General features: G+C 43.2%; 1 protein-coding gene across 1 annotated transcript in view; it reads right to left on the bottom strand.

Moving 5' to 3' along the window:
• Positions 1-23886, bottom strand: part of slf2 (SMC5-SMC6 complex localization factor 2) — a 106549-nt gene that overhangs the window by 34921 nt on the left and 47742 nt on the right. The window contains exons 5-8 of the mRNA XM_060842254.1: positions 7071-8023; positions 5352-5425; positions 3191-3328; positions 1343-1510 (exon numbers count right to left, since the gene is read on the bottom strand). Of these exons, the coding sequence (XP_060698237.1) occupies positions 1343-1510; positions 3191-3328; positions 5352-5425; positions 7071-8023 (1333 nt within the window). The remainder of the gene's footprint in view (positions 1-1342; positions 1511-3190; positions 3329-5351; positions 5426-7070; positions 8024-23886) is intronic.

Here is a 23886-nt window from a genome sequence, read left to right as displayed (position 1 = left end):
GTGGTTGAAATACTTCAGCACTGTCACCCCAATAATTGAAGATGGGATATTTGTCAAACTTGAACCTGCTGTTAGATGTTTAATTGTCCATTACTACTGGAGGCAGCACAACTGCAGAGCTTAGATCTTATGCGCTGGTTGAGATATTACTTGCTGCTTGTTGGAGCTGTATTGCAGATTCAGCATGACACTGAATGTTTTATTTCAGCAGACCTGATGCTGCTTCTGGTGTGCCCTCTGACATGTTTCAGTGAACCAAGGTTAGTTTGGTGGTAATACTAAACTGCAACACAAGGAAGCAGATTGTGATTGAATATAATACTGCTGCTCCAGCTAGCCGACAATGCCTTCGCACAGCCCAGCTTGGAGTTGTCTTCACTATGAAGGTGCTTTGTCTCCACAACAACTGTATCAGTCGGAATGCACAGTCACTGGTAGATGAACGTGCTGGGGTTGGATTGGTGGGGAGAGGGGAGTCAAGTTTTTCTCTTATTGGCTCCTTCATCAACTACTACAGAACACAGACTGGCAGCTGTATGATTTGGGATTCGGCCAGTTTGGTCACTGGTAGTGGAATTAAGTCACTCTTGGTGATAAATATTGAAATCGTCCTTGCAGGATACATTGTGCCTTAACCACCCTCAGTGATATTCAACATGCTGAGTTACATTTCCAGGAGAATGACTACATCAGGCTGTGTCTTAACTAGTCTGTGGCCTCTCCCACTTTGATACAAGCACTCACATTAGCATGGGAGGGGGCGGGGCGGGGGGGGCGAGGGGCTTTATGTGCCATGCGTGCCATCATGTCTGGTGTCACAGTTGATACAGATTTGTGTCATTTTTGCTTCCCAGAAGGACATGAGTGAATCAGATGGACTTTTTCATCAATTGCTTCAGACTAGCCTCTAATTTCAGATTTATCAGCTGAATTCAAATTTCACCATCTACCATGATGTTCAAGAATTTAAGCTCATGACTCCATGGGATTACTGATCAAGTTATAATACCATTACCTCCTTAGAACATATTAGAAAGGAAGTCTGCAATCTAATGAAGGACGGACAAACGTCAGATCATAAATACGGCAACATTAAAATTGTGCAGTTTTTTTGCTCTGCTAGATGTTAGCAAGAGTTGAAATGAAATGGATTTAAATACATTTCAGTGAAAACTAGCAATGAATGGCAAAATAAACAGCATCCAAATTTTTAATTGCTGTACAAAAATAGGACTGCTATCACTAGTTTTGGATCTAAAAACCTTTAAGATGCCTGTCTTTAAACAGTACCCTTCTGATATTCAAGCTTCTACGTTAGTAGGAAAATGTACAGTTTCCTCACCTGATCAGAGTCCTTTCCAGAAAATTTTGCGGTGTCAATTCACTCGGTGTCAACCTGAGGTTGTGTTGATCAAAGTGTTTCCCAGCATGGAACAGGCTGAAAATTTTTTCCCCGGGGGGTACATCTGGTATTCCATCAGATTTTACAGAGAACTTGATCAAGAAGGCTCTTCAATCACAACAGAAATGGAAACAAAACAGTTCAGCACAAGATAGCCCCTTCAAGATATGGTCCAACAAGCACATTTTAAGCAAAAAATGTTTGCAAACACAGAATGTTTGTCTCACACTAACAAGATTCTGAATTGCTATCAGTAGGATAGAATCATGTTAAAAGTAAACAATTGGCTTAGCTTTATTTCAGTGTCGAAGCATTTCATTCTGCTCTGACACAGGCCGCAGCATTCGGTTTTGTTGCTATCAGACAATTTGACAAAGGATGCTAGAGAGATTGGGCACAACTCTACAGTGCCCCACCAGGCATATAGTCAGGGCTGTGTGTAAAATTTAACAGATGGTCTTCCCATCACCAGCCCTCCCTTTTCCTGACTTAAAGGAAGTTTTTTGTGGAGTGTACAAAGAAGAGAGTGATCCACTCGCCCTCGCCCAGTTGATGCCTTAAGTGGTAAATATTGAATGGTTCTAAACAGTTTCAAATTTGAGGGAAGACAGGGGAGAACAAAGATAGGGAGAGAATAGTCAGGTTGTCGTGTCTCAGTCAAGAGGCTTTTTCCATTCTGGGTACCCACCCTCTAACAGAGATCTACCAACAACCACCAGCCTATATCTCATCTCATTCTGGATTAGTGGTGCTGGAAGAGCACAGCAGTTCAGGCAGCATCCAAGGAGCAGCAAATTTGACGTTTCAGGCAAAAGCCCTTCATCAGGAATAAAGGCAGAGAGCCTGAAGCGTGGAGAGATAAGCTAGAGGAGGGTGGGGGTGGGGAGAAAGTAGCATGGAGTACAATAGGTGAGTGGGGGAGGGGATGAAGGTGATAGGTCAGGGAGGAGGGTAGAGTGGATAGGTGGAAAAGGAGATAGGCAGGTAGGACAAGTCATGGGGACAGTGCTGAGCTGGAAGTTTGGAACTAGGGTGAGGTGGGGGAAGGGGAAATGAGGAAACTGTTGAAGTCCACATTGATGCCCTGGGGTTGAAGTGTTCCGAGGTGGAAGATGAGGCGTTCTTCCTCCAGACATCTGGTGGTGAGGGAGCGGCGGTGAAGGAGGCCCAGGGACCTCCATGTCCTCGGCAGAGTAGGAAGGGGAGTTGAAATGTTGGGCCACAGGGTGGTGTGGTTGATTGGTGCGGGTGTCCCGGAGATGTTCCCTAAAGCGCTCTGCTAGGAGGCGCCCAGTCTCCCCAATGTACAGGAGACCGCATCGGGAGCAACGGATGCAATAAATGATATTAATGGATGTGCAGGTAAAACTTTGATGGATGTGGAAGTCTCCTTTAGGGCCTTGGATGGAGGTGAGGGAGGTGGTGTGGGCACAGGTTTTGCAGTTCCTGCAGTGACAGGGGAATGTGCCAGGATGGGAGGGTGGACCTGACCAGGTAGTCACGGGGGGAACGGTCTTCTCAGTCCATTCCCTGACTGTTTTACCCAGTGAGAATGTGAAAAGCAAAAGGCGTATGGAGGTCAGGGAAATATGGAATACTTGGCTCGGTGTGGGTCTAGAAGTGAAGGTTTTGCCAGCCCAATGAGTGTGGAGATGGATGGGAATTCACGGAACACTACAACTAATATATAATTGTTGTCTGCTGGTCTCCATTCTTAAGAGTTTAGAATTATTCTCCTTAAATTGTTCCCTCCATATATTATTGGTGCTTCTATTATTAGTCACTAACCTGTGTTCTTCTGCAATTTGATCCATGTCTTCATCCGTTCCCTGTTCTTCATCTTCCTCAGAGACAGAGTGGAGGTCAGGCACCTCGGTAAGTTCCTCTTGCAATTTTTTCTTCAGGTCCTTGAGCGTTTCCCCCAGACTAAAGAAATACAAAATGATTAATTAGCTTTCTGCTTAAAGGCACATTTTGCAATATTAGTCCAAATTTATCTGCGAGGTGAATTTTTGAAGCTCATAGCTTAGCAAAATCAAAAGGTTCATATCTACACCCCCAGTAAAACAATGAGGATGATGTATATAAAATATTCAAAGATCACAAATGCATCACTGACAAAATTTTGTTTCAAAGAATTGCATTCTGAAACCGTGCTGATCATTTTGTATCAAACTTGCGCTGGTCCTGTATTTTACCAGCTCTGGCTAGAGGAGGTTCACAATACACATTGTTGCAGCCTGCTCTTCCTCAGCTCTTTGGGTCTGTTTGAGGGGGAAGGTGATTGAGAAGAGAATCCTCCTCCATATCTCGCAACTGAGTAACCAAGACTTTGACAGCACGTTACACAGTGGTGTGCAAGTTGTTGGAGGGAATCCTGAGGGACAGCATGCACATGTATTTGGAAAGGCAAGGACTGATTAGGGAGAGTCAACATGGCTTTGTGCATGGGAAAACATGTCTCAAACTTGATTGAGTTTTTTGAAGTAGCAACAAAGAGGATTGATGAGGGCAGAGCAGTAGATGTGACCTACATGGACTTCAGTAAGGCATTCAACAAGGTTCCCCATGGAAGACTGATTAGCAAGGTTAGACCTCATGGAATAAAGGGAGAACGAGCCATTTGGATACAGAACTGGCTCAAAGGTAGAAGACAGAGGGTGGTAGTGGAGGATTGTTTTTCAGACTGGAGGCCTGTGACCAGTGGAGTGCCACAAGGGTCGGTGCTGGGCCCTCTACTTTTTGTCATTTACATAAATGATTTGGATGTGAGCATACGAGGTACAGTTAGCAAATTTGCAGAGGACACCAAAATTGGAGGTGTAGTGGACAGCAAAGAGGGTTACCTCAGATTACAAAGGAACTGGACCAGATGGGCCAATGGGCTGAGAAGTGGCAGATGGAGTTTAATTCAGATAAATGCGAGGTGCGGCATTTTGGGAAAGCAAATCTTAGCAGGACTTATACACTTAATGGTAAGGTCCTAAGGAGTGTTGCTGAACAAAAAGAGACCTTGGAGTGCAGGTTCATAGCTCCTTGAAAGTGGAGTCGCAGGTAGATAGGATAGTGAAGGCGGTATTTGATATGCTTTCCTTTATTGGTCAGAGTATTGAGTATAGGAGTTGGGAGGTCATGTTGCAGCTGTACAGGACATTGGTCAGGCCACTGTTGGAATATTGTGTGCAATTCTGGTGGTCCTTCCTATCGGAAAGATGTTGTGAAACTTGAAAGGGTTCAGGAAAGATTTACAAGGATGTTGCCTGGGTTGGAGGATTTGAGCTACAGGGAGAGGCTGAACAGGCTGGGGCTGTTTTCCCTGGAGCATCAGAGGCTGAGGGATGACCTTATAGAGGTTTACAAAATTATGAGAGGCATGGATAGAATAAACAGACAAAGTGTCTTCCCTGGGATCGGGAAGTCCAGAACTAGAGGGCATAGGTTTAGGGTGAGGGGAAAGATATAAAAGAGACCTAAGGGGCAACTTTTTCCATGCAGTGGGAGGTACGTATATAGAATGAGCTGCCAGAGGATGTGGTGGAAGCTGGTACAATTGCAACATGTAAGAGGCATTTGGATAGATATATGAATAGGAAGGGTTTGGAGGGATATGGGCCAGGTGCTGGCAGGTGGGACTAGATTGGGTTGGGTTGGACCAAAGGATCTGCTTCCATGCTGTACATTTCTATGACTCTAAAAATAGCAGTAATGGTACAGGTATAACAATCAGGATGCTGGTCCAAACCAGGTGAGCAAAGATCTCAAAACATGAAAATAAACTTGACTGTATTGTATAATTTAAAAAACCAAGACACTTCACAAATAACAAAATAGATCCAGAGTTACAGAAGAGCTCAAAAAGTTGGACTTCATCAAGATTTTTAAATTTCAGCTCTGTGGTAAATAGAAACAGACTTAAAAATGCAAGAGTAGCCAGGATAAATAAACTCACCCCTCAGACTGCTGCTTCTCTTTAAGTAGGCGATCAAAGCTGTTTGAATAAGTTGCCTGTTTGCTATTTTTAAACTGAAATTCAAAGAACATGATCATTAGGAAACAGGAAGGTGAGCATTATTCTAAAACCTTTTAACAATAACACTGGCAAAACAAAATAAGCTGTGTATCCAGACCCAATGGGGACAGGGAGGTTACTTCTTATATTGAACCTCACACCCAGTGCCTGTGCCACAGTTGTCACAATAGCTCAGCACAATAGTCAAGCAGTTGCACAGCCAAACCATATTCCCTTCTTGGCTGTGCTGAACTCATGGCTGGTTCAGCTTCAGCAGCCCATGTACTTGGGTGTTAGCAATTTCAATTCTTGCTGACCAGCACACAAGTCCTCTCAGACCTGTGCAATGAAATGAATTGCAGGAAATTAGAAATTTGATCCCTGCATATTTCTAACCAAACTGCTTACGAAATGCAGAAAAGACACTTGGATTTTTACATCTGAAATCGCACATATGAACCAAGACAGCATCTGCATTTGATATTCTTAGCGAAGATGGACAGCAATCAACAGCAGCAGCTCTGTTAATGTCTGCAAAGCATCAAATCTAATACTTATGTTGCAGTTTTTCAGGAGGGTAACCTTGCTTATTATTGTAGCAACTGGTCAAGTGTTTTTACGTGGATGCTCACTGAGTACTTTCAAGACGGAGATGAGCAATTCCTGCATATTAAATACAGCAAGGGAACGTGGGGATAGCACAAGAGAATAGCACTGAGGTCAAAGATCAGCCAGGACCCCCTCGAAAAGCAAAGCAGGCTCAAAGAGTTGAAACAAACAAAACAAACTGTTGGAGAAATTCAGCAGGTCTGGCAGCACCTGAGGAGGGCAAAGCACAACAGCTCTGAAGAAGGGTCATTGGAATCGAAATGCTAACTCCTTTTGTTCCCTCTCCACAGATGCTGCCAAGACCTGCTGAGTTTCTCCAGCAATTTCTGTTATTGCTCGCTTCAGATCTCCAAGATCTGGAGTTCTTTGTTTTACTTTGGACTCAAAGGGCTGACTGACTGACTCCTGCTTTTCGTTATGCTCCTATGGTATTAGGTGCAGAATAGTAGCAGTCAAAGTAGCTGCAACCCAGGTTCAGCACTATGGAATATAATAGTGCCCCTACAACAGTACATTTTCATTTACAAAGAGAAATAATTCTTTATAAACCGATTCTGAGCTACATGTTTTGTCTTTTATTTACTCTCCCTTTCCAGCTGCCAGTGTACCAGCTTTCAGCTCAAATTAGCTGTATTTTCAAATGTTTTTCTGGCCTATCCATTAAATCTCACCATAGAGCCAAAACCAAGTGAGAAAAGGTAGGGCACAAAGTATACAGAAGGCAGGGATTCAGGTTCAATTCCACCCTCAGGCAACTGGCTGTGTGGAGTTTGCACATTCGTCCCATTTTTGAGAGAGTTTCCTCCAGGTGCTCCAGTTTCCTTCCACAGTCCAAAGACATGCAGGTTAGGTGGATTAGCCATGGGAACTGCAGGGTTACAGGGATGGGTGCAGGAATACTGTTCGGTGAGTCAGTGTGGACTCAATAGGCCAAATAGCCTGTTTCCACACTGCAGGGATTCTACGATTCCATGAAGTTACAGACAAACAATGTCAAAGTTGGCTGAAGGAGAATGACACAAACTTCATAAGGCTTTATTATGAACTTACAGTGAACCATCCTGTGGGTGTGTTAGCTGTAGACGATGGAAGGGAAGTGTCAAGCTTTTCTGGTGTATTAGATACAGGCTTGTTACGCAAAGTTAGGAGATCATCCAAAGCCACAAGATTTTCATCTTCATCACTGTCTAAATTACAGTGATCATCATCGTCACTGTCCATGCTCATATAGCTATCCCTCAGTTTCCTATCGCTTCCTTTACTGGTGTCTGATATGCAGAGAGCACTGGACCGTCCCAACTGTCTCTTCTCTTGAGAGGATAAGGATCTACTTTCCTCATCCAAAGGCAAAACTGGTAAAGAATTAGGTTCATGTCTTTGTGTTCTTTTACTGTCAAAAGGAACCAAACAGTGCCTACTAAGGAGCCCAGAGCGATTTTCTTTCGAAGAAATGACACTGTCCAGAGCAGACTTGGCCTTCTCCTCTGCAGGAAACCTCACATGCACATTTGGAGGTTTGTTCCTTGATATTTCCTCATCCAGCAATGAATCAAATGGTAAGCAACTATGAGAATCTGGAAATTCATCAGCCTCAAGAGGCAGATCCTCATTTTCCAAATCACCATTATTGTGATCTTTCAGCACTCCATTGCAACCTGTTTCAGTGATCGCACTGCTGTATTTACCAGTGGTCCTGCTGTCACAGCTTTTCTTAGGAAAAGTCACATCTAAATGTTGCGATAGGGTGTTTCGTTTCTTTTTCCTCATGTCAGGTGATGAGTTGCGCTTTCTTTTCTCTTTTGAATGGGAGACAGGCAAACTTGTAAAGCTGCTTTTTAAGCCATTCATTGAGCTCTTCCTCCCGGGATATGGAGGAAAGGAATGGTGCCGTTGAACTGCCTCCTTGCTGCAAACCCTCTTCTCAAGGGAAAGTGAACCTGAAGGTAGGGTTTTTGTTACGAGCTTCAGAACAGATTCCTTCTGTTTAAAAAGATCGTCATTCCCTAAAAAGCAATAATAACAGAAAAAAACATAAATGCTTATTCAAGCCAAAAACAAGTTGACAAGTACAGAAGACTTCCAAGATACAATTGTCTTTGAAATTTTAGTTATATTACATTTTCCCCATCAGATTTCAGAGGAAACCTCATCTCCATTAGTTGGCATTTGCAAAGATTCCAGGTTAAAAAATAGATAATAGGGTGTGTTAAGTATTCAGATGCTGTTAAAATGTGGAAGGCAGGTGCAAGAGGATATTTACAGAAGCAGAGGTTCTAGAGACAGGATTTTTTTTTAATATAAACAGAGTCACACTATGTGACTTGCACCAAAAGAAAATCCACCCTTAAGCTTGTTTCTATAATTGTTTGTATCTATTTGGATACGTTATGATGCACCTTTGGGCAGGTGAGTGTTAAGCCAGAGCTTCGCCCAGAGATATGAACACTCAACTGTACAACCAGAGTCTTAGTCTGTTCCTATACAGATCAAGTCCAAAGATGTGCGGGTCAGGTGAATTGGCCATGCTAAATTGCCCATAGTGTTAGGTAAGGGGTATATGTAGGGGTATGGGTGGGTTGCGCTTCGGCGGGTCGGTGTGGACTTGTTGGGCCGAAGGGCCTGTTTCCACACTAAGTAATCTAATCTAATCAAGTACAGATGAGATCCCTATCAACATGTACCACCTGAAAGCGATCAATACCCAACTGAGAATCAGTTTGCGTTCTTGTAGCACAGCAGTGTTCCCCTCTAGGCTGGGAGACTTGGGTTCAAGTCCCATCTGTTCCAGAGGTGTGTTCTAGTACATCCGAACAAACTGATTAAAAATATTCATATCAGTTGGGGGCAGCAAAAAATAAAACTCAAGTTATATCAAAAGGATATAATGAGGCCAAATGATAAGACAGTAGCAGTGAAAAATTAAAAATACAACAGGACTAAAGAAAATCAGGAAGTACAGCATGGCAGCTCAGTGGTTAGCACTATTGTCTCAGCGCCAGGGACCTGGATTCAATTCCACCCTTGGGCAACTGTCTGTATGGAGTTTGCACATTTTTCTTGTGTCTGTAGGGGTTTCCCCTGGGTGCTCTGATTTCCTCCCAAAGTCCAAAGATTTCCAGGTTAGGTAGATTGGCCATGCTAACTTGCCCAGAGTGTCTATGGACGTCCAGGCTAGGTGAATTAGACGTAGGAACTGCAGGGGTAGGGAAGGGTGGGTTTGGATAGAATGCTCTTTGGAGGGTCAGTGTGGACTTGATTGGCCCAGTAGCCTGTTTCCACACTGTAGGGATTCTTCTGATTCAATGAAAGTCAATTAAAAAGGTATGTAAGCAAAAGTAAAAGCAAGGGAAACGTTGATGATCACACCTTCAGTAGTGGCAAGTCCCAAGATGCTTCATGGAAGCATTAAAAGAAAATTTTACATTTACACACACAAGGAGATTGGACGTCAGGTGACCAAAAGGTTTCTAAAAGAGGTGATGAAGGCTATCATAAAAGATAAAAGGAGTTAAATGTTTTAGAAATCCTACAACTTAACAGTCTAGACATTTGAAATCAAATTCACCAAATTGGTGGTGGTGGTGGGGGGTGGGGAGAATAAAGAGAGATGGAGGAGGATGAAAACTGAAGATGTGCAAGAAGTCAAAACTGGAACGGTGCAGAGATCACATGTAAGGGGGTGGGAAGTGACAAAGATGGAGAAGGAATTGGGAGGGGCCAGGAATTTGAAGTTGGGGATGCAAAAAATTGAAAAATTAAAGGCATTGTAGGACCAGGAACCAATGTTTGAGCAGAGTAGCAATGGATGAACTGGACAAAACCTTCACACATCAGCCAGTAACACCCACCGTGAAGCTTTACCAGTTGCCTACTTAGAAACACATGGCAATTTGTAGATTTTCCAAAAAGTCAGATTTATTTAAATAAGGTGAATCATGAAATAAGATACCAAATTTAGCCTTGAAGCTGTAAATGCAGCCAGGTATTTAAAGGGATTTGAAATATCACCATTCAGTCTGCTTTTATAACGTATTGGCCTTGTTGAGCTTATTGAAACCCTACCATGCACAATATTTGATTTTCTGTTTCCTTCTCCAACTCAAATGCGGTTTACTTTACTACTACATGGGACATTGTTTTCATGCTGTGATCTGTTTGCAATGACCTGTCATGAAATGATGTTGCATTATATTGCACTATGTTAAGCATTTATTTGCCTGCCTGCATAACATGTTCTGAAACATACAATTACGCTGCACCGATGGACATTTGAATTTGTTTCAATTTCTGTTAAATGCAAACTTGTCCTTTTAGGTGGAGTTTTAAAAAAAGTTGAGTTGCACCACCATTTCACTACAGACCACTGCAAACAGATCACAGCATGAAAACAGGATGTCCCAATGTAAGACAAACTGCATTTGAGCTGGGGAGGGAAACAGAACACGAAATATTGCACGCAGTAGACATTTTCAACAAGCACAACAAGGGCAATATATTATTAAAGGAGACTGAATGGTGATATTCCAAATCCCCTTACACACCAGTTGCATTTACAACTTCAATACTATACTTCCACCTATTCCATGCATTAGAAAATTAAATGGGGAATACAGAGCCAAAACAAAGCCATTACAGCTCCATTCTTGACACAAACTTACATGAAGTCTTGATTTGTTGGTAACAGGGTCCTTATCAAGTGAAAATCAGATCTGATTGTGTAGGCATTTAATTGATAGATTTCCAGCTACCCTTGAAGCATTCAGTTCCGCTTTTAAAACTTGATTTCTCAGCATGGTTTGCCTTTCTCTCCCAAGAAACTAAATTGAATCTTAAGCACCACTGACATGAAGCAAACCATCAATTTTTTATGTTGCGATACTTTAACAGATCATAGAAACATTGAATCCCTACAGCACGGGAGCACTCTATTTGGCCCAGGTCCACACCCATCCTCCAAAGAACATCCCGCTCAGACCCAAATCCACTCTCCTCCTGTAATCCTGCAAGTCCCATGGCTAACCCACCTCGACTGCATGTTCCTGAACAGTATGGACAATTTCCCATAGCCAATCCATCTAACCTACATATGTTTGGACTGTGGGAGGACACATACGCAGACACAGGGAGAACATGCAAACTCCACAAACAGTTGCCCAAGTCTGGAACCGAACCCAGATTCCTGGCGTGTCAACCACTGAGCCATCTTAGTGAGGAGCTCTGTTCACTTCTATCAGCAAGCAGGCATAGCACACCTCCCTGAATTAATACAGGAATACCTGTAATGTTGTTTCTGCCAGCTCCAAACTGGGGACCTTTCACGTGTTAGACAAACGTGATAACCACTACACTACACTACAGAAACACGACACTTGTGAGTTAATATTTTCCCACAAAGCCTGCCTAATTAAATCGGCATTATTGTTTTAGATGGCTTTCATGAGAAGTTTTTGTATCACCTTCTCTGGTTTCCTTTCCACCCACATTATCTCCAGTGGAATGGAGCTCCAGTCAAATGGTTGGCAAGCACCATTTACAGCTTACGACAAAACTCACGCTCAGGGGATTAATTGCTAAGCTATCCCATGCCTGCTCAGTTTAACCATTTGATCGAGAGGCTGGATAGCTTCAAAAAAAAAACAAACAATACAAGCATGACCCAATAATGAGACCTCAATGAGGAATGGAGTTCTGTCCCCATCTTCAGGTTCTTACCATCTGATGAGTTAAGTACCTAAAATCTAACAAGTACTGCACAAGATAGCAGTGCAAACAGTAAAGTCTCAATCCCAAAACTCTGGTATCTACGGTAAAATATTCCTATCCTTCCCATAACATTTAACAACTAAAAAGAAGCAGCATGCTTAGTATTATTTACAGGGCTTTAATTTATTTCTTCCACCAGCATCTGCAAGGATAATATTTTAGAGAAAGTAGTTAACTGGGAGGGAATGAAATCTAAATGAAAATAGGTGTTCTAATATCTTCCATTTTATGTAGAATGGTGATCACTCTTTCCAGAATGATGAAGGAAAACTTGGGCCAACTTTAGTGGAGGTGGTGGTAAAACGAAACTAGTGCTTAGCTTATGATCCTAAGGCTCAAGCCAATGCTGTGGTGACTAGATTCAAAGCTCATCATTGTAGTTGATGCAAATTTGAATTTGCCTAAATGAATTTGAAACACAATTCTAATCTGTAGTAATGATGACTATCACAGCAATCATTGCTTGTTGTTAAAAAGTCCATCTGGTTTGCTAATGCTTCCTCTGGAGAGGAAAGTCTGCGGGGTAGCTCGACTTGGAGATGCCGGTGCTCGATGGCATTGCTGCCTCACAGCACCAGGGACCCGGGTTCAATTCCAGCCTCAGGCAACTGTGTGGAGTTTGCAGATTCTCCCAGTGTCTGTGTGGGTGTCCTCCCACAATCCAAACATGTGCAGGTTAGGTGAATTGGCCATGTTAAACTGCTCATAGCATCCAGGGATGTGCAGGCTAGGTGGATCAGCCATTCAGGATTACAGGGATAGGGCACGGGGTTGAGTCAAGGTGGGAGGCTCTTCAGAGAGTCGGTGTGAATTTGTAGAGCCAAATACCAGTTTCCACAGGGTAGGCATTCTAAGTATTCAACAATAACACTGTGGCTGTCATAGACAGTAAATGCAAGAAAAGCTTGGAAATACAGAATGGAACAAGTGATTCTAGGGAGACTCCGAGCTTTTGGCAGATGACTAAATGGGAAAATGCTGCCTCTTATGAAACTGAGCTGAAAATGTGTTGCTGAAAAAGCGCAGGTCAGGCAGCATCCAAGGAGCAGGAGATTCAACGTTTCGGGCATAAGCCCTTCTTCAGGAATGAGGAAAATGTGTCCAGCAGGCTAAGATAAAAGGTAGGGAGGAGGGACTTGGTGGAGGGGCGTTGGAGATGCGAAAGGTGGGAGGTGGTCACGGTGAGGGTGATAGGCTGGAGTGGGGGTGGGGGCGGAGAGGGCAGGAAGAAGATTGCAGGTTAGGAAGACGGTGCTGAGTTCAAGGGATTTGACTGAGACAAGGTGGGGGGAGGGGAAATGAGGAAACTGGAGAAATCGGAGTTCATCCCTTGTGGTTGGAGGGTTCCTAGGCGGAAGATGAGGCGCTCTTCCTCCAACCGTTGTGCTGTTATGGTCTGGTGATTGAGGAATCCAAGGACCTGCATGTCCTTGGTGGAGTGGGAGGGGGAGTTAAAACGTTGAGCCACGGGGTGGTTGAGTTGGTTGGTCTGGGTGTCCCAGAGGTGTTCTCTGAAACGTTCCGCAAGTAGGCGGCCTGTCTCCCCATATATAGAGGAGGCCACATTGGGTGCAGCAGATGCAATAGATGGTGTGTGTGGAGGTGCAGGTGAATTTGTGGTGGATCTGGAAGGATCCCTTGGGGCCTTGGAGAGAAGTGAGGGGGAGGTGTGGGCGCAAGTGTGGGCCCAACCAACCCAACCACCCCGTGGCTCAATACTTCAACTCCCCCTCCCACTCCACCAAGGACATGCAGGTCCTTGGACTCCTCCATCGCCAGACCATAACAGCACGACGGTTGGAGGGAGAGCGCCTCATCTTCCGCTTAGGAAGCCTCCAACCACAAGGGATGAACTCAGATTTCTCCAGTTTCCTCATTTCACCTCCCCCCACCTTGTCTCAGTCAAATCCCTTGAACTCAGCACCGCCTTCCTAACCTGCAATCTTCTTCCTGACCTCTCTGCCCCCACCCTCACTCCAGCCTATCACCCTCACCTTGACCACCTCCCAGCTATCGCATCGCCAACGCCCCTCCCCCAAGTCCCTTCTCCCTACCTTTTAGCTTAGCCTGCTGGACACGCTTTTCTCATTCCTGAAGGGCTCATGCCCGAAATGTCGAATCTCCTGTTCCTTGGATACTGCCTGACCTGCTGTGCTTTTCCAGCAACACATTTTCAGCTCCGATACTCCAGCATCTGCAGTCCTCATTTTCTCCTTCTTATGAAACTGACCCAGTTTCCACAGAAGCAGCATTTTGAAGCCAAGAAATATAAACTGCAGCATCCACTAGAGTCATAGAGATGTACAGCATGGAAACAGATCCTTTGGTCCAACACGTCCATGCCGACCAGATATCCCAACCCAATGTAGTCCCACCTGCCAGCACCTGGCCCATATCCCTCCAAACCCTTCCTATTCATATACCCATCCAAATGCCTCTTAAATGTTGCAATTGTACCAGCCTCCACCACTTCCTCTGGCAGCTCATTCCATACATACACCACCCTTTGCATGAAAAAGTTGCCCCCATAGGTCTCTTTTATATCTTTCACCCCTTACCCTAAACCTATGCCCTCTAGTTCTGGACTCCCCGACCCCAGGGAAAAGACCGTCTATTTATCCTATCCATGCCCCTCATTATTTTGTAAACCTCTATAAGGTCACCCCTCAGCCTCTGATGCTCCGGGAAAACAGCCCCAGCCTGTTCAACCTCTCCCTATAGCTCAAATCCTCCAACCCTGGAAACATCCTGGTCAATCTTTTCTGATGCCTTTCAAGTTTCACAACATCTTTCCGATAGGAAGGAAACCAGAATTGCATGTAATATTCCAACAGCGGCCTAACCAATGTCCTGTACAGCCACAACATGACCTCCCAACTCCTGTACTCAATACTCTGACCAATAAAGGAAAACATACCAAATGGCACTTTCACTATCCTATCTACCTGTGACTCCACTTTCAAGGAGTTATGAACCTGCACTCCAAGGTCTCTTTTTGCTCAGCAACACTCCTTAGGACCTTACCATTAAGTGTATAAACTGAAAATGTGTTGCTGGAAAAGCACAGCAGGTCAGGCAGCATCCAAGAAGCAGGAGAATCGACGTTTCGGTTATGAACCCTTCTTCAGGAATGAGGAGAGAGTGTGCCAAGCAGGCTAAGATAAAAGGTAGGGAGGGACTTGGGGGAGGGACGTTGGAAATGCGAGAGGTGGAAGGAGGTTAAGGTGAGGGTGATAGGCCGGAGTGGGGGTGGGGCGGAGAGGTCAGGAAGAAGATTGCAGGTTAGGAAGGTGGTGCGGAGTTCAGGGGTTGGAATGGGGGGGGAAAAAAAACGAGGAAACGGAAGAAATCTGAGTTCATCCCTTGTGGTTGGGGGGTTCCTAGGTGGAAGATGAGGCGCTCTTCCTCCAGCCGTCGTGTTGCTATGGTCTGGCGATGGAGGATTCCAAGGACCTGCATGTCCTTGGTGGAGTGGGAGGGGGAGTTGAAGTGTTGAGCCACGGGGTGGTTGGGTTGGTTGGTCCGGGTGTCCCAGAGGTATTTTCTGAACCGTTCCGCAAGTAGGCGGCCTGTCTTTCCAATATAGAGGAGGCCACATCGGGTGCAGCGAATGCAGTAAACGATGTGTGTGTAGGTGCAGGTGAATTTGTGACGGATATGGAAGGATCCCTTGGGGCCTTGGAGGGAAGTAAGGGGGGGGGAGGTGTGGGCGCATGTTTTGTATTTCTTGCGGTTGAGGGGGAAGGTGCTGGGAGTGGAGGTTGGGTTGATGGGGGGTGTGGACCTGACGAGGGAGTCACGGAGGGAGTGGTCTTGTCAGAACGCTGATAGGGGAGGGAGGGAAATATATCCCTGGTGGTGGAGTCCGTTTGGAGGTGACGGAAATGACGACAGATGATGTGATGTATATGGAGGTTGGTGGGGTGGTAGGTGAGGACCAGTGGGGTTCTGTCCTGGTGGCGATTGGAGGGGCGGAGGAGCAGGAAGTGGAGGAGATGCGGTGGAGAGCATTGTCGATCAAGTCTGTGGGGAAATTGCGGTCTTTGAAGGAGGCCATCTGGGTTGTTCGGTATTGGAGCTGGTCCTCCTAGGAGCAGATGTGGCGGAGACGAAGGAATTGGGAATATGGGATTGCGTTTTTACAGGGGGCAGGGTGGGAGGAGGTGTAGTCTAGGCAGCTGTGGGAGTCGGTCGGTTTATAGTAAATGTCTGTGTTGATTCGGTCGCCCGAGATAGAAATGGAGAGGTCTACGAAGGGGAGGGAGGAGTCTGAGACTGTCCAGGTAAATTTGAGGTCGGGGTGGAAAGTGTTGGTAAAGTGTATGAACTAAGTCCTGCTAAGATTTGCTTTCCCAAAATGCAGCACCTCGCATTAATCTGAATTAAACTCCATCTGCCACTTCTCAGCCCATTGGCCCATCTGGTCCAGATCCTGTTGTAATCTGAGGTAACCCTCTTCGCTGTCCATTACACCACCAATTTTGGTGTCATCTGCAAACTTATTAACTCTACCTATTATGCTCGCATCCAAATCATTTATGTAAATGACAAAAAGTAGAGGGCCCAGCACTGACCCTTGTGGCACTCCACTGGTCACAGGCTCTCATCTGAAAAACAACCCTCCACCATCACCCTGTCTTCTACCAGTTCTCCCTGTATCCCACGAGATCTAACCTTGCTAATCAGTCTCCCATGGGGAATCTTGTCGAACGCCTTACTGAAGTCCATATAGATCACATCTACTGCTCTGCCCTCATCAATCCTCTGTTACTTCAAAAAACTCAATCAAGTTTGTGAGACATGATTTCCCACGCACAAAGCCATGCTGACTATCTTGAATCAGTCCTTGCCTTTCCAAATACATGAACATCCTGTCCCTCAGGATTCCTTCCAACAACTTGCCCACCACCGATGTCAGGCTCACCGGTCTATAGTTCCCTGGCTTGTCTTTACCGCCCTTCTTAAACAGTGGCACCACATTTGCCAACCTCCAGTCTTCCGGCACCTCACCTGTGACTATCGATGATACAAATATCTCAGCAAGAGGCCCAACAATCACTTCTCTAGCTTCCCAGAGTTCGCAGGTACACCTGATCAGGTCCTGGGGATTTATCCACCTTTAACCATTTCAAGACATCCAACACTTCCTCCTTTGTAATCTGGACATTTTGCAAGATGTTACCATCCATTTCCCTACAGTCTATATCTTTCATATCCTTTTCCAGAGTAAATACTGATGCAAAATACTCATTTAGTATCTCCCCCATTTTCTGTGGCTCCACACAAAGGCCACCTTGCTGATCTTTGAGGAGCCCTATCCTCTCCCAGTTACCCTTTTGTCCTTAATATACTTGTAAAACCCCTTTGGATTCTCCTTAATTCTATTTGCCAAAGATATCACTACTGATGACTGTATCCAAGAATCCAACTGTCCAACTTTAGTCTCAGGTTAAAACTTTCTACCTCCAGGACAACCAAAGGACTCAAACGGTATAACCATTTCTTTTTTTTTGTACTAGACTCAATCCAGTTTCAACTTTGAACCAGTGAGAGCGCGCCCAAGTGACAGAGGCCACAAGGTTGACATCCTCCTGCCTTTTCACTTTTCAATTTTGGTTTAGCTGGCATTATATTTGATTTTCCTTCAGATGAAGAAAAACTGAGCATAGTCTTTAAGTTGCTTCACTAAAAATATACAACTAAATTTTTATTGGAATTATAAAGCTTCCGATTAAAAACTTTAACCTTTGTTGGGTTCAAACTACCTAGATCACCCTACTCACCTGGTCAAAGCATCTCCAACCAACGGAAATGATACCTGACTCGTTTAATGTTGTGAAAACACTAATCAAATTACACCATAATCTTTCAATCACAACTTGTACAATTTTTCCTCGTAACTGAGCCCTTGAAGTTCAGATAAGTCTTGTAAACCTCACTCACTTCTAGTAAAGCTAACTCCTTCTGGAGGCCAATATATCCTTACAGCGTGATACCAACACTGCTCAGTATTCCAAGGGTGGTCTAATCAACTTGTAGCAAGAATAGCTGCCACATGATTCTTGCCTTGTCATCAAATCTTGCATGTGAAGACCAGAATTCAATTAGCTTTTGATTACCTTCTGGAACTGTGACATTGTGGCGATTTATACACTTAGACCCCAAATCCCTCTGGACATCCACTGTTTCAGGAAGTTGTAAGCCTTCCCTTTTTTTTAAAGCTACTAACAGATTATTTTACATCCACCTGCAAAGATATCCATTTTCACATCACTGACCATTCATCTAATCTCTTTAATGCATCCATTTACACTGCTCAAGACTAAAGAAGGAAGAACTCAGTCGGTCTTTGTTTGAAACGGATTTATTTACAGGGGGAAACATTACAAGGATATATCTCTTGACTCCATTCTGCTCCTGCGTCAGAAAGTAATTTGTTTTGCACTCAAGTAACCATGTGATCAAATCAATTTGTATGTACTTAGCCTGAATTGTCAAAAATAATATCTAGCGTCATTTTCTTCATCACTAATTCTGGTTACATTCATTTTGGTGAGTCGCTGTCCTGAAATCAATATGTTTGAGTTTTCCAATAATATTATCATCTTTTCCTTTATTGCAAAGCAACTATTAAACATATCCATTTCCTTGTTTTTGGTCATATCACCATGATTAGTTTTCAAGGGACCCAGATTTCTCCTGGCACTATCAATTTCCTAATAGTCGTAAAATAATGATTTGATTTTTATACCACTTGCATGTTTTTGCTAATACTCGCTTCTGGCAGTTCTTTTGTCTCCAGAGTACTCTCTCCATCTTTCCCATTGGATGGGATCAACGTTTTCTTTATCAGAAGGTTATCTGCAACTGCATTTCAGTTTGTCATCTTTCAGCTCTTTAGCCTCCAAAGGCAATGGTTTTTTCTTTTGCAAAGTAGAACTTTTGCCTCTTTTCGAAAAAATTTAGTTCTGCATTAGGTTTGTTTGAAACCTCCTGTCACCTTCTGGCCTTTCCACCTAATATTAAACCTGCCCAGTTCGCTGTGGACAGTCTGATCCCATTGAAGTCAGACTCACCTAATTTACAATTTTAGTTGTGTTTCTCCCTTGCAAAAGGTTCTTGAATTAGATTATATAACAGATGCTGCCAGGTAAAAATTAAGACAGTTCACCACTCATGTAATGACAAGTCCCATTATTGGTGTACAAAACTAACCTGAACACCTGCCAGAAATTCACTTATGTTGTATGCTGGTTTACTTACTCCAGTCCACATAAAAGTTTAAATTTATACTCAAACTATGCAGCCTTTACTACATGCTGGTCTGATTTCTGCTTTTCAGTAATCTAAGGCTTAGCATCTACCAACATGAGACCTAAACACAGCTTCCAAAGTTTTAAGTCATTTAAGTTGTACAGACTTTGAATCTCTTCATCTTGCACTCAAGAAACCCAAAGTGCCAAATTTCAAAGCGAGTAAGGGTGCTGATGGGTTTTCAAATCAATTTTATGAGGCTTGACATTGCCGTTGAGAATCCCACCAAGAAACCATCATCCCACATGTTTTTCACCTTACCCAGGTATCCCCAACGTCTTTATAGTACGGATCAAACATATAATCTTCACCTCTCAACAAGGTATGACCAACTCTGGACCACAATGGCCCTGATGTACAGAATGTAACTTGAACTTGAGACCAATAACTGAGTCACAGAGATCAAACACTGAATCTCAATTATAGATGCAGTCAGACTAAAAAAAAAGAAATAAAGCTGACAGAAGTGAAAACCTTTTTAATTAGTGAATGGCTGGGTTCTGAAATGCAGTGCCTAACACTATGGTGGAAGCAAATTAATTCATGACTCTTAAAAGAAAATTGGATGTAAACTGATGGGAATAATCTGCTGGGTTACCAGGAAAAGGCAGAGGAACGGGAAGCAAGGAGAGAGAATACAACAGGCAGCCCAAAAAGGATCAAGGGGCAAAATGCCCTCCTTCAATGCTGTGCGCATTCTACAATTTTATTCCATCTACTACAGTCTAGCCACACATCAAGCTCTTGTCTGTATCACTAATAGGTGAATCTCCACTTTTACCCAAACTTTTATAGTTCGCAAAGTGCATCAAAAGACAGGGCAATTTTTATTAAATATTTACTACCTCAAGTTTATACAAACTTTTACACGTACTTGAAGTACAAAGTTACAACTGCTTCCCCGACCATGAAATTCCCTAACTTTTGCAATCTTTTTTCGTGACCATTGTGTCAAATGTTTAGTGCCTCCTTCTTGGTTCTTTGCTCATTGAACTGTTCGTCAGCCTTAAAAGATTTCAACAATAATTTTAAAGAATCATATCCACTTGTTCAAATCATATTCATCTTTATCGTAAGATTATTCCTGAATCCTGTGATGCAAGTTTGGATCCAACACAAATATGCAGATGTTACCAATGTAAAAGCATTAGTACATTGCTTTCTCCTTGACAGGTATAAATGGAAAGACTGCGCTTTTCTAATCTTCCAACAGGCAAACTAATCACAGTTTACAAAGATATGATAACATTAAATACTTTCTATATTTTTACCCTCAAGTAAGTGAGCAGCAAGAAATAATCAGCCTAATTTATCTGAACAACTCAACTCAAAGTCCAAAGATGTGCAGGTTAGGTGGATTGGCCATGCTAAGTTGGCCACAGTATCCAGGGGTGTGCAGTAACTGTGATAAGTGCAGAGTTACAGGGAAAGGGTAGGGACGTGGGTCTGGGTGGGATGCTCTTCAGAGGGTCATTATGGACTCAATGGCTCAAGTGGCCTTTTTCCGCACTGTAGGGATTCTATAATTCTAAATAACACGCAATATGAACACAGCCTTCCTGAAGCAGGGGATGGTTATCTTGTCTAACTTGAAAAAAAAAATCAATCTATTTCCCTATATTCTAAGGAAGTCAGGGCAAAATCACACCTGAGCAGCTTCAGTTTAATAAATGCCCTTCTTTTTGTTCAAGTGTTCACAACTTGAAGGGAAGGTTATGTCCACTCATCAAATGTTTCCAGAAGCTAGTAATAAAACCAAGATCTGTCAAGATCTTCTCTTCAACAGGAAGAATGAGGCACGATAGACCAAATCTTTCCCTGAGGAATCTCAATTCCAAACCTCTTGGAATTCTCAATTTTAGAAGTGTCTACCAGTTCAGCGCGTCTTAAGTGAAATTATTGAACGCAAACAAGTCTCCACCATTAGCTAATTATTTTCAAGTTAAGCAGCAGCAACTTATACTAATGTAGAGACTAACAACCTAAAATGTCCCAAGGCCTTTCACAGTGTTAGTTTTTAATGCTCCCGAGCCCTGGTTAGGACTGGTGACAAGTAACTTGGTGAAAATAGTCAATTTAGTCAATATTTTAATAAGTATCTGAGAGAAGGAGAGAGAGGTAAAGAGGCTTAGGGTTATTCAGTTGGCCTTACACCTGCTAATGGAGGTACAGCTAAAATCAGCAATGCTCAAAAAGGTCAACATTGGAGAAATGCAGAAACTGCTGATGATTGTTACAGAAATATAGAGAAGCCAGGAAGTGATTCAAATAAATGAGAATTTTAAAATGTGTGCATATTCTGTCTGGGAGTCAATGCAATTCAGTAAGCATGGGAATTATTAAAACAAACGAAAAGCAAAAGCCTAATGGATTTGATTTAAGTATGAGAACTGAATTACGTCAGTACGTAGCATACAGATGACACTATCCTGATCCTCTAAAACCTGAACTCTGCAGAAGTGAGCAGCTTTGCAGCTTTCAGATTCTTCAAAGACCAAAAACGACTGGAAACAAAAAAATGCCAGAGATCACAGCGGGTCAGGCAGCACCCATGGAGACAGAGAGCAAGCCAACATTTCGTGTTAAACGTTAGATTTTTCTCTCTACATGAAGCTGCCTGACCTGCTGTCATCTCTGAAAAGTGTGTTGCTGGAAAAGCACAGCAGGTTGCTTTTCCAGCAACATACTTTTCAGCTCTGATCTCCAGCATCTGCAGTCCCCACTTTCTCCTGCTGTCATCTCTGACAGTTTTTGCTTTTGGCACAGTTCCCAGTATCTGCAGTAATTTGCTCACCATGGTTAATGGGGATTTTAGGGAATGTTGAGTACCTTCGTGAAAATTAAGTGATCATCTACCCATAGGTAGTTTAATGAATGGTAATGTATGAATTCACCTATGGAAAATATAGAACCAAGCACATTGCTAAGCAAGGGATATAAGCAAGAGCAGAGACATGGGTTGTCACAGTAGATTAGATAAAGGGCTTATGCCAGAAACATGGATTCTCCTGCTCCTCGAAGGCTGCCTGACCTGCTGTGCTTCTCCAGCAACACACTCGTGACTCTGATCGCCAGCATCTGCAGTCCTCATTTTCGTCCAGCATTGAGACAGGGTAAACTAATTGAGCATGAAATGATGTAAAGTACAGGTTTCTGGAATTTCCGAAGCTGGGGGCGGCACGGTGGCTAGCACTGCGGCCTCACAGCACTAGAGACCCGGATTAAATTCCCGCCTCAGGCGACTGACTGTGTGGAGTTTGCACGTTCTCCCCGTGTCTGCGTGGGTTTCGTCTGGGTGCTCTGGTTTCCTCCCACAGTCCAAAAATGTGCCGGTTAGGTGAACTGGCTATGCTAAAATGCCTGTAGTGTAAGTTGAAGGGGTAAATGTAGGGGAATGGGTCTGGGTGGGTTGCGCTTCGGCGATTCGGTGTGGACTTGTTGGGCCGAAGGGCCTGTTTCCACAATAAATAATCTAATCAGTATTCTGGGGAACCAACTAGAGGATGTGCTATTTTAGATCTAAAATTATGTTTATCAGAAAGGGCTAATTAACAAGCTTGTTGCAAAAAAACCTACAGGGATGAGTGACCATAACGTGATAGATTTTTAAATTAAATTTCAATGTGAGGTAGCTTATTCTGAAGCAACGGTGTTAAATTTGAATAAGGGCAATTATGAACACAGGAGGTACAAGTTGGCAGAAGTTGATTGAGAAAATTCAATACAAGGCACAACTTAATATAATCTACAAATGCAAAGGTACGGTTCTGAAAGAACACATCTTCCATTCTTCCATGGTGCAAAAACTCAAAAATGATCAATTAACGGTGGTGAACAAAACCAATCCAGGATTGCATAAGATTAAAAGAAAAGACTTATAATGTTGCCAGAATTGGCAGTAATTCTGAGAATTAGGAGGTTTAAAAAGAATACAAAGCCAGACCAAGAAACCAATAAGGAGAAGTAGAATAGAATACAAATTCAACCTAGCAACAAACATAAAAACAGACTGTGAAAGCTTCAACAGATATATGAAAAGGAAATATTTGGCTTGTGTGAATGTAAATCTATTAAAGGCCAGTCAGGAGCATTTATCATGGGTAAAAGAAAAAAAAAGGGTAGGGAAGCTAAATGATAAGTTTATTTCTGTTTTCACTGAGCACACCAGAAATCTCCCAGAACGAGAGATCTAAGTTGTTTAGGGAGAGTAAGGAGCTGAGGGAAATGAGCACAAATCAGAATATTACAGCAAAATACAAAACTCAAGGGGCATCCATTTATTTGGCTTACTGCCTCAGAAAGCTGCCAACATCATCGTACCCAGGTAATGATCTCCTACAACCTCTTCAGTCAGGCAGAAAATACAGAAGCCTGAACGCACACCCCAGCAGGTTCAGGAACAGCTTCTTCCCAGCTGTTATCAAACTGATCAAACAGCCTCAAATAATGCTGACTTTGTTAATCTTGCACTCGCCGAGTGCACAACCTGTGCAAGGCAACCAATATGCCTCCAAGTCTCTCTGACCTGTACACCCATGCTTGGTATAATCTGTCTGCACTACTCAGAAACAAAGCTTTTCACTGTATTTCAGTCCACATGACAATAAATAAATCAGTTGATAACCCCCAGGACCTGATGGGGCTTTGTTTTGAGTTTTCCTGCATGAGATTTTTTTATTGAAGAAGTTACTGATACAATTGATAAAAGAGTCAATGGGCATAGTACTCGTTTGACTTTCAGAAGATTTTTGATACAGTTCCCCACAAGAGGGTAATTAGACAATGTTAA

Source organism: Hemiscyllium ocellatum, chromosome 22, assembly GCF_020745735.1.
Source record: "Hemiscyllium ocellatum isolate sHemOce1 chromosome 22, sHemOce1.pat.X.cur, whole genome shotgun sequence".
NCBI classification, from domain to species: Eukaryota; Metazoa; Chordata; class Chondrichthyes; order Orectolobiformes; family Hemiscylliidae; genus Hemiscyllium; species Hemiscyllium ocellatum.
This window is presented reverse-complemented; position numbering and strand designations above follow the sequence as displayed.